At 42.5% G+C, this 11,210-nt stretch overlaps 1 protein-coding gene across 1 annotated transcript in view; it reads left to right on the top strand.

Moving 5' to 3' along the window:
* Window positions 1-1,270: 1,270 nt before the first annotated feature.
* The window catches only part of LOC145418763 (roundabout homolog 1-like), a 43,676-nt gene continuing 33,736 nt past the window's right edge, over window positions 1,271-11,210 (top strand). The window contains exon 1 of the mRNA XM_080287099.1: window positions 1,271-1,412. Within this exon, the coding sequence (XP_080143225.1) occupies window positions 1,271-1,412 (142 nt within the window). The remainder of the gene's footprint in view (window positions 1,413-11,210) is intronic.

Below are 11,210 nucleotides of genomic sequence, written 5' to 3'. Positions count from 1 at the left end.
AGGACTTATTACAAAAGAAAGCAATAAACCAATGGCATAAAAACAATGTTAAAAAAGATGGCACAACAAAATCAAGAAAAAAAGATAAGGAAAAAAAAGGGATACCAAACACACACAAAAAAGACCAATAACAGAAACCCTGAAAAAAAATGACAAAAAAAAAAAGATGAAAACGAAGTAGAGAGAGAGAGAGAGAGAGAGAGAGAGAGAGAGAGAGAGAGAGAGAATGATTCCTACTGATGACTTTATGCTTTCCAGACTGGTCAGTGCAACACCTTCCTTATGCCTCAGAGCTTCCTCAACACTAACATTGGTGGCATCCTCTTCGTTAAGGGATCTCCACTCAAGGCAAAGTTTGATCCGGTGTAAGTCACTCTCCAACTCAAATTCCATTCATCCATCCATCCATCCGTTCATTCGTCACTCTCAACTCAAAATTCCATCCATTCATCCATTCATTCAAGTCACTCTAAACTCAAATTCCATTCATTCATTCATCCATCCATTCATTCATTCATCCATCCATCAATTCATTCATCCATCCATTCAACCATCATCTACTCCTCTTTATCAAGAGTGCAGTGCTCGAGAGGGCTGCCTTCACGTGGTGGCACTGATAGAACTGAACATCTCCACTGCCTGGTTATAAAAAAGGTCTCTTGGTTTGGGCATATGGAAAGGATGGGAGATGACAATTGGATGGGGAAGGTGCATGGCGTGAACGTCGGGGGTAGGGTTGCGAGAGGCAGACCGAAAAAGACCTGGGACGAGGTTATAGAGTGTGACCTCAGGGATATGGGACTGAATAGGGAGGCTGCCAGAGATCGAGCAGCGTGGGGTGCATGTTGGAACCTTTAAAAAACGATACCATACGAAACGATACGATTCTCGCGGCAGAATCAAAATGAGAGACTCTTTGTAAATCACAAATATATGGAGAGGATGGCCATATGGACAGGATGTAGAGTGAGAGACTGACAAGGAGCGTGTATGCGAGTGAGGTGGAGGGGGGGGAGAGGGAGGGGGAGGCCAAGGATGAGATGGAGGGATGGGGTGGAGAGGTATATGAGAGAGGGGGGTGTGAACTGGGAGCAGGGCAGTGAAATGGCGTGGGACAGGGCGACATGAAGGCTATTTATTGTGGCCACCCCTTGCGGGATTAAGGCGTCTGGCAATAGATAGACAGATACACAGACTCTGCCACTGAACCAGCCTTCCCTAACTCAAGCAGAATCATAATAACATTTCTTTTCGTTGCAGAATTGTAGCCATGAGGGAGTTTGGGATTCTGGACTACCTGTACCGCCAGAGTGTGTCTAATGCTAGTGAGTGTCTTAAACCCATCAAAGCAGAGTCGTGGAGGACGCTAGATCTCGGGGACTTCCTTGGTATTTTCTCCATATATGCTGCTGGTGAGGGGAAAGGTGAATTTGTCTGTCTCTCTGTCTCTGTCTGTCTGTCTCTCTCTTTCTGTGTGTGTGTGTGTGTGTGTGTGTGTGTGTGTGTGTGTGTGTGTGTGTGTGTGTGTGTGTGTGTGTGTGTGTGTGTGTGTGTGTTTTTACTACCTGCTCCTGCCTATCCTTACAAAATTACCCTTCTCTCCACAGGCATGGCGGTCGCAATGGGCAGTTTCCTAGTGGAGCTTTTGGTGGGTGGGGGAAAAAGCTCTCCACCCCATCCACCTCCTCCAAATTCCACCTTCCATCCACCCTCACCTCCTCCTGATTCCACCTTCCATTCACCCTCCCTACGACCTCCATCCCCACACTGATCTGACATGAAGACTTACAAGGCCAGAAACAAGGACTAGAGAAGTGGAACAAGGAATTTACCTGTTAATATCACCAACGAGGAAGAATCTTGCTACCTCATCTCTCTCTCTCTCTCTCTCTCTCTCTCTAAGTTGTCAAATAAAAAAAGAATTCCACTTCCACCTGATACAAGAGATAATACTCTGAAGGTAACCAATAATAATAATAACAATAATAATAATAATAATAATAATAATAATCTATCTCTAGCTTAATAATATACAGGGGGGTCACAAGCAAATCGCCTCCATGTCGCCCTTCCCCCACCTCACACTAAGAATAATTAACAACAGCAATATAATAATAATAATAATAATAATAATAATAATAATAATAAAAATAATCTTCGTGACTGCATAATTCACTAAACCACAAATATAATCATCACCAATAACAATAATACTACATCTAAACACAATCATTTATAGAGAAGCAATATATTACTCCACACCTACTGTACTGTACTTAAATATATCAGTAAATATGAGCAACTGATCTGTGTTTGGAATTTACCTTGGCATCTTCTGTTCGTGGGAAAATTAATTAGGTTTGGTAAAAACAGTCAGTCTTTCGTTACTCCTTCAGGGACCTTGCACACCATGGGACTTCAGATTTCACACACACACACACACACACACACACACACACACACACACAGAAAGAGAGAGAGAGAGAGAGAGAGAGAGAGAGAGAGAGAGAGAGGAGGCGACTAAGGAAGCAAAGATGGTTAAGATGGACGGATGTTGATTAAATTGTCTACCTAGTTCAGGTAAGTGGTAGTAATGGTGAAAATAATTATGTAGGAAGAGACGATGGAAACAGGGAAACTCGACGTCAAAGCAGGGGGATGGTAATGAGGGAGGAGTTGAGGAAATGAGGTGGATTTGTCGAGTGGTTGCTGTGGGTTGTAGTGGTGAGTGGAGATGATGGAAATGATTTTAGTTCTCTCACGGTAAAATGACCAGAGATTTCGTCATTTCACGGCTCACTTCACGCAGCTAAACTGTATAATGAGTAATGCTACGGCGCTACATCCTTCCCCAAGCACTTCTTCGTGACTAGCATCATATTCTAAAGTTTCTCTATTAATTTAATTTCTTAGCAGTTCATTTCACGTACTTAAATGGGCATATAAGGTAATGTTACGGCTCTACATCCTTTCCGTAGCACTTCTTCGTGACTAGCATCATATTCAAACGTTCCTCTATTGCTTTCATCCCTTTACGGTTCCACGTACTTAAAAGGGCAAATAAGGTAATGTTACGGCTCTACATCCTTCCCCAAGCACTTCTTCGTGACTAGCATCATACTCTACTGTTAATCTGTTGTCACTTAAGCATTTACGATGGAAGGATGAAAGCTTTAGGCCTATGCAAAAGAACAGGAGTACGGTAGACAGGGGAAGCAGGCAAAATATTCTTAATCCAGTGTTACAGCTGAGAGCACGAAATGAAGAGATGACAGTTTTGGACCAACTTAGAGTGAAATGAGTATAGATTGTGAGAAAGAAAAAGAATAGTAGGAACAGACAAAAAATAAGCATATATGATAGACAAAATTGTGATATATTGTTACAGATGAGCATTAAAGATAGTGGAAAATATTAAGTTTAAAACGAATTTTGAGAGAGAGAGAGAGAGAGAGAGAGAGAGAGAGAGAGAGAGAGAGAGAGAGAGAGAGAGAGAGAGAGAGAGAGAGAGAGAGAGAGAGGAGGAATATGGTGTGGTTACCGGAGGTGGTTTTGTGTAAGTGGGTGAGGCAGGAAGTGGCGACTGCTTATTAAACAGGTGTGTGTGTGTGTGTGTGTGTGTGTGTGTGTGTGTGTGTGTGTGTGTGTGTGTGTGTGTGTGTGTGTGTGTGTGTGTGTGTGTGTGTGTGTGTGTGTGTGTGTGTGTGTGTGTGTGTGTGTGTGTGTGTGTGTGTGTGTGTGTGTGTGTGTGTGTGTGTGTGTGTGTGTGTGTGTGTGTGTTTTAGTGCAAGTTGACTATGTATGTGATGTATGTGTGTATATGTGTACGTGATGTGGTAATGTACGATGAGTGTGTGTGTGTGTGTGTGTGTGTGTGTGTGTGTGTGTGTGTGTGTGTGTTGTAGCCCGTATCAGGTAGCCCCAGGCAGTGACAGCAGGTGTAGCAGACTAGACTAGACTAGACTAGACCACACACACACACACACACACACACACACACACACACACACACACACACACACACACACACACACACGAGGAGAAATACACACACAAACACACATATACCTCCCTCTGTATCTATCAATTCATCTCTCTCTCTCTCTCTCTCTCTCTCTCAGGGCTAATGGGAGTGGGGAGGCGGAATGGGCAAGACAATAGAACCATATAATTAGCATGTTCGTCCATAGATGGCGTGTTGGGCTTATGAATGCGTACAACAACAACAATAACAATAAGCAGGAAGAGGAGGAGGAGGAGGAGGAGGAGGAGGAGGAGGAGGAGGAGGAGGAGGAGGAGAGGAGAGGAGGAGGGGGAAAGAAGAAGACAACAATAAATACGAGGAGATACTATACTGAGGTGGTGTATTGGTGTGGTGTACTGTGAGGTGGTATATTGGTGTGAAATACTGAGGTGGTATATTGGTGCAACGAAGGTATTTTAATTAACTTTGATGTCTTTTATTTAGAGGGGTTAAGATGAGATACCCTGACAATACATCTACCTCCATCCTGTCTATCTGTCTCCATCCTGTCTACCTGTCACCTCCATCCTGTCTATCTTTCACCTCCATCCTGTCTATCTTTCATCTCCATCCTGTCTACCTGTCATCTCCATCCTGTCTACCTGTCATCTCCATCCTGTCTACCTGTCATCTCCATCCTGTCTATCTTTCATCTCCATCCTGTCTACTTGTCATCTCCATCCTGTCCACCTGTCATCTCCATCCTGTCTACCTGTCATCTCAATCCTGTCTATCTGTCTACGTCTCCGTCCTGTCTATCTCTCTATCATTCTTCTACGTGTCCACATATCTCAGTGGTCTCATTATGCGTCTCTCTCTCACCTTTAAGACGTCCTTCTCCCTTTCCATTCTTATCCCTCTTAGTCACCCAGTCCTCCTATTGTTCCTCGGTCTGCACCTCCCGCCCTACATTCCCTCCCTCACATATTATTGTCTCTTCTTCGGGTGGATTATTTTTTGTTTTTTTTGTTTTTTTTGTTCGGTCTTAAAGTCCTGCTTCCTTTCCTCTTCAAAGATTCTCAAGGAAAATTATATATGTAAACACACACACACACACACACACACACACACACACACACACACACACACACACACACACACACACACACACACACACACACTGAATCCCCTGCAGAATCATGGTACTCCCTTTCCCAACATCATCCCCCCTCTCTCTCTCTCTCTCTCTCTCTCTCTCTCTCTCACACACACACACACACACACACACACACACACACACACACACACAAACACACACACACACACACACACAATCGATACCTCCCAAAATCGCACTCCACGCTACTGACACTTCCATTGACCCGTGTGAAGCCTGATCGCTCTCCAACTCGCCCTTCCCCCTCCACTCCAGCCTAAATTTGGAAATGAGAAGAGCCACAGTGCAATGGAGAAAAGCTGACATGGAAATTTTATGGGAATGGCTGAATTGGATACATTATATACTCTATCCTGGTTTGTAAAGAAGGAAAAAGTAAGTACATTATCATCATCATTATCATCATCATCACCGTCATTATTATCATCATCATCATCAATCAACTGCAAGACTATGGCCTCTCTCATCTTAATCCACTCTTATCTGCTCAATCCCTATCAGCATCATTACCATCACCGTCATTATCATCATCATCATCAAAAGACAATCCACTGCAAGACTAAGGCCTCTCTCATCTTTATGCATTCTTACCTGCTCAATCCCCACTCACGTTACCCCACTTTCTCTCCCTCCTTCTCTACATTCTACTTCTTTCCTCGGACACTCCCTCTGCTCCTTCTCCTCCTCCCTTCAGAACCTGTGCTCCCTCTTCACCATTCCCTCACCTCACAACTCATTCCTACTCCTTCAAACTCTCTCTCTCTCTCTGTCTCTCTCCCTCTCCTGCCACCTTCGTCCATCCTCTGCTCCTGAACTGTTTACCCTGCGAGGTCAAGGGTCAACCTGGGCGTCCACTGGGGTAGGACGCGTGTACACAGCCGCCCTGTACCAACCATTCACCCGTGTTAACCCCACCATGGCCATCCTCTGGGAATCCTACGCCACTCCTACCAAACTGGGTGTCGCCTTGCACGGAAATCCTTCACCCTACCAATAAAAACAGGAACGATATCACGACATCCAAAACACTATCTATTTATCTATCTATCGTAAGGGGTGGCTACAAATAAAATCGCCTCCATGTCGCCCTGTCCCCCGCCATTTCACTGCTCTGCTCCCAGCTCTCCACTCCATCCCTCCACCTCATCCTTGGCCTCCCCTCCCTCTACCCTCCCTCCACCTCATTCACATACATGCTCCTCGTCAATCTCTCGCTTTCTATCCTCTGCAAATGGCCAGACCACCTCAATGTGTTTCTCCTAACACTTCCTATCACATTCACATCCACACCATAACGCTCCTTCCAAAACACAAGGCAACAAAACAGCCAACCAAGACAAGGCTATCTAATGGTTTAAGTCCTACAGTAAACTCATGGACACTAGGAAACAAAAATTTTCTGATAAAATGATCGTTAAGAAGTAGGAATGGCAAGAGTGCACGGAAATGAGATAAAATAAACACAGAAACTAGACCTATACCCATTATTGCATTCCACCAGCTACAAGTTTGTGGCTAAAGTGTGGAATGTAGATGCGAGGAAAAGCCCTACAGTAAACTCATGGACATGAATACAAAAATCTTTAATTACGATAGTGAACAGTAAAATCCCAGAAATGTGTAACAGCTTAGCAAACTTGTGATTATAATGTAAGTTTCATGGTTTTCCGACTAAAAATTGAAGATGTATTCTTTTCGGCATCACTATATTAATGTAGTGTATATCTGATTGCTCTCTCTCTCTCTCTCCCTCCCTCTCTCTCTCTCTCTCTCCCTCTCTCTCTCTCTCCCTCTCTCTCTCTCTCTCTCTCTCTCTCTCTCTCTCTCTCTCTCTCTCTCTCCCTCTCTCTCTCTCTGTTTTAGGGTGACATCTGACGGGCGTGTGGGGGTAACGATATGCAAATGGGCGCCAGCTAAAAGGATTCTGGTGCTCAGTGTGTTTTTCTTTTTTCGTTTTAACTATGGGCTTAATCACTGGTTCGCTTTAAATTGGCCCAAGCATGATTCATTACCTCTAAACACACACACACACACACACACACACACACACACACACACGCACACACAACGCAAAATCGTCTAGAGGTGGAAAGAAAATATCACACACACACACACACACACACACACACACACACACACACACACACACACACACACACACACACACATACACACACGCGCACACACACACACTACGCAAAATCGTCTAGGGGTGGAAAGAAAATATCACACACACACACACACATACACACGCGCGCACACACACACACACACTACGTAAAATCGTCTAGGGGTGGAAAGAAAATATCACACACACACACACACACACACACACACACACACACACACACACACACACACACACACAACGCAAAATCGTCTAGGGATGGAAAGAAAATATCAGTAGGACTATCACCGGACGGAAGGCGTTGATACTTGAAGAAAATGAGGGGAAATAAATGAATAAAATATATGAATAAATTAGTAAATAAATAAATCAGTGGATAAGGAAATAAAAATAATGAATGATAAAGAGATAACTAATGAAATGTCAGTACAAACAAAAATAAATATATACTTGTAAATGATTAAGGACGTGTAATAATAAATGGTTAAATATACTAACTTATTTGTGTGTGTGTGTGTGTGTGTGTGTGTGTGTGTGTGTTTTAACTGGCTGGAATTAATTGGCCTTCGCTTAATCATTTAATTTTTTCAGCTAACACCCAGCCCGGAAGGAAGCGATTTATTCCGTTTAATATAACTGATATATTTAATGGCTTGATTTTTAGGAGGGAATTATGACTGAACAGAGATGTGGCTGTAATGACTGATCTAGTGTTTATACTACTACTACTGCTACTAGTATTACTATTACTACTGCTGTTACCATTACTACTGCTACTACTACTGCTGGAGGTGCTGCTGTTGCTGCTACCACTAGTATTACTATTTTCATTTTTCAAACTGCTAATTATTCCTACGCATCCCATTTTTTTCAATGCAAGGAAGAGGGAAGAAGGAAAGCCAAAAGCTCGAACGAGTGTTTCCTCAATATATATATATATATATAAAAGAGGACCAAATTCAAGGCCTGTTCATTAACATCGGAAAATTATCATTACTATTCTCTCCCTGTGTGTGTATGTGTGTGTGTGTGTGTGTGTGTGTGTGTGTGTGTGTGTGTGTGTGTGTGTGTGTGTGTGTGTGTGTGTGTGTGTGTGTGTGTGTGTGATAGAGAGAGAGAGAGAGAGGTAAACACTGATCCGCCCTCACTCCCTCCACCTTTACCCAACACAAGCCACAAGGTGCGACTGTAAGGAAAGGATGAAAAAGAGGAAAAAACTGTGTGTGTGTGTGTGTGTGTGTGTGTGTGTGTGTGTGTGTGTGTGTGTGTGTGTGTGTGTGTGTGTGTGTGTGTGTTTCGTGTTTTTATTTTTTTGCTGTCTTGTTGGCCCAAAGAATCAGAAGTAGAATCAGAAATGAAGAATCAGAAATAGAATCATCATCAAATTTGTCATAGCATTACTGTTTTCATCATCATCATCATTTATATCAGCATCCGTAGCGTCATTATCTTCATCATTCTTATCAACATCACTAAGCATCATCACCTTTATCATCATCATCACCATCATCATCACATTTACCATCACCATAAACATCACGAAAAATATCATCATCACCTTTCCCATCATCATCACGATCATCACATTTACCATCATCGTAAACATCACGAAAAATATTATCATTACCTTCATCATCATCATCACCTTTACCATCAACATAAACATCACAAAACTTATCATCACCTTTACCTTCATCATCATCATCACGAAAAATATCACCATCACCTTTACCATCATTATCACCTTTATCATCATCATCAACACCACAACAATTATCATCATCACTACATCGTCCTTCGTATAAATTATAACTGATAGACACCCGTATAACCCAAAAAAACAGAGAGGAAAAGGCAGAGAGCAAGATAGATAGATAGATAGATTCAATTTGGTGATTTGTTAGTACTGAATGGAATAGACTAATAGCCAATAGGTCAGAGGAGAGAAAGAATAGGGAGTGTTTTGTCCTATAGTGGGAGTTACCAAGGCTATTGTTGATGATGATGGTGATGATGATGATGATGATGATGATGAGGAGGAGGAGGAGGAGGAGGATGGTGATGATGATGGTGATAATGATAATCATGATAATGATAATCATGATAATGATAATGATGAGCCTAGATATTTTAAACCAGCTTAGGAAATAAACCTGACGATCACGTTTATATCAGTCTTCAACACACGGGGCGCAGTGCTAGATTTTTGAGAAACATACGGGGCGCAGCGCTAAATTTTTGACGAACATACGGGGCGCAGTGCTAGAGTGAAACATACGGGGCGCAGTGCTGGATTTTTGAGAAGCTTCAGGCAATTCTGCGGCCCATTTTGAGTAGAAATAAATAAATAAAAATAGAGCAGTATAATAATAATAATAATAATAATAATAATAATAATAATAATAAAATAGATTAAAAAAAAATATCAACACGGGCTCCCATTCTCAAAACATTACGGAGCTCCAATTACTGACGACTTTATAAGCAAAAATGGTTCCCCTTATAATTCTGTCTATCTATCTATCTATCTAGTGCCAGACGCCTTAATCCCGTAAGGGGTGGCCACAAACAAATCGCCTCCATGTCGCCCTGTCCCCCGCCATTTCACTGCCCTGCTCCCAGCTCACATATCCCTCTCTCATATACCTCTCCACTCCAACCATCTAATCCCTGGCCTCCTCCTCCCTCTCCCCCCCTCCACCTCATTCATAAACTCTCCTCGTCAGTCTCTCACTCTCCATCCTCTCCACATGGCCAAACCACCTCAGTGTGTTTCTCCTAACGCTTCCTATCGCATCGTAATTCAACTCACATTACCAGCACAGTTAAATCAGTCAATGTAGCTCCGTTAAGGCCGTGAACTGGACGCATTTTATTACAGCATTATTTACTGAAAACTATGCACAGAATCACCTCAGAGTCCCTATAAAAAAGAAAGAAAGAAAGGAAGGAAGGAAGAAAGCTCACGGGACATCATATATATAGTTTTCTGATGTTCTTGCCTAAAAAAAGACCTATTACGACTTATTACTCTCTCTCTCTCTCTCTCTCTCTCTCTCTCTCTCTCACACACACACACACACACTCACACACAGCCTGCTAATATTTGACGCCGTCCACCCCTGACTGGCATAGGACTGGCTGTGTGTGTGTGTGTGTGTGTGTGTGTGTGTGTGTGTGTGTGTGTGTGTGTGTGTGTGTGTGTGTGTGTGTGTGTGTGTGTGTGTGTGTGTGTGTGTGTGTGTGTGTGTGTGTGTGTGTGTGTGTGTGTGCGGAAAACTCTCTCTTCTGATCCTGGCCACACTTAATCCTGCATCCACCACCACAGGCTATTAGGCACGTTCGCAACACAACGCGTTTGAAAAAGAATTATAATGCAGTCAACAACTAGTCTCTACAAGCCTCTCTTACCACGCAGCTTGCACGGTACCACTTACAGGAAGAGTTAAGTAGTAGTAGTAGTAGTAGTAGTAGTAGTAGAAGTAGAAGTGGTAGAAGATGTAGTAAATAATAATAATAATAATAATAATAATAATAATAATAATAAGCAGAAGAAGAAGAAGAACAATAATAATAATAATAATAAAACTATGGCACCGAACAGCTTTACGCAACGAAAAAAAAAGGAAACAAAGGCTGAAACTCATACATTGTCCCATCAAAGGAGAGTCGAGAAAGAAGAATACAAATTAATTCACACTGACATCTATGCTTATTTTCCATACTATTATTCCTCCCGAGAGAGAGACAGAGAGAGAGAGAGAGAGAGAGAGAGAGAGAGAGAGAGAGAGAGAGAGAGAGAGAGAGAGAGAGAGATATGTTATATATATATCTGAGTGTGTGTGTGTGTGTGTGTGTGTGTGTGTGTGTGTGTAATGATGACACATACAGAATACCATGTTGACTTGGTTTTCTGTAGCTACCCTTTCTTTACCTGCCTC

This window comes from Coenobita brevimanus, chromosome 116 (assembly GCF_032717465.1).
Source record: "Coenobita brevimanus isolate Jiangsu-jjx chromosome 116, ASM3271746v2, whole genome shotgun sequence".
Lineage (NCBI taxonomy): Eukaryota > Metazoa > Arthropoda > Malacostraca > Decapoda > Coenobitidae > Coenobita > Coenobita brevimanus.
This window is presented reverse-complemented; position numbering and strand designations above follow the sequence as displayed.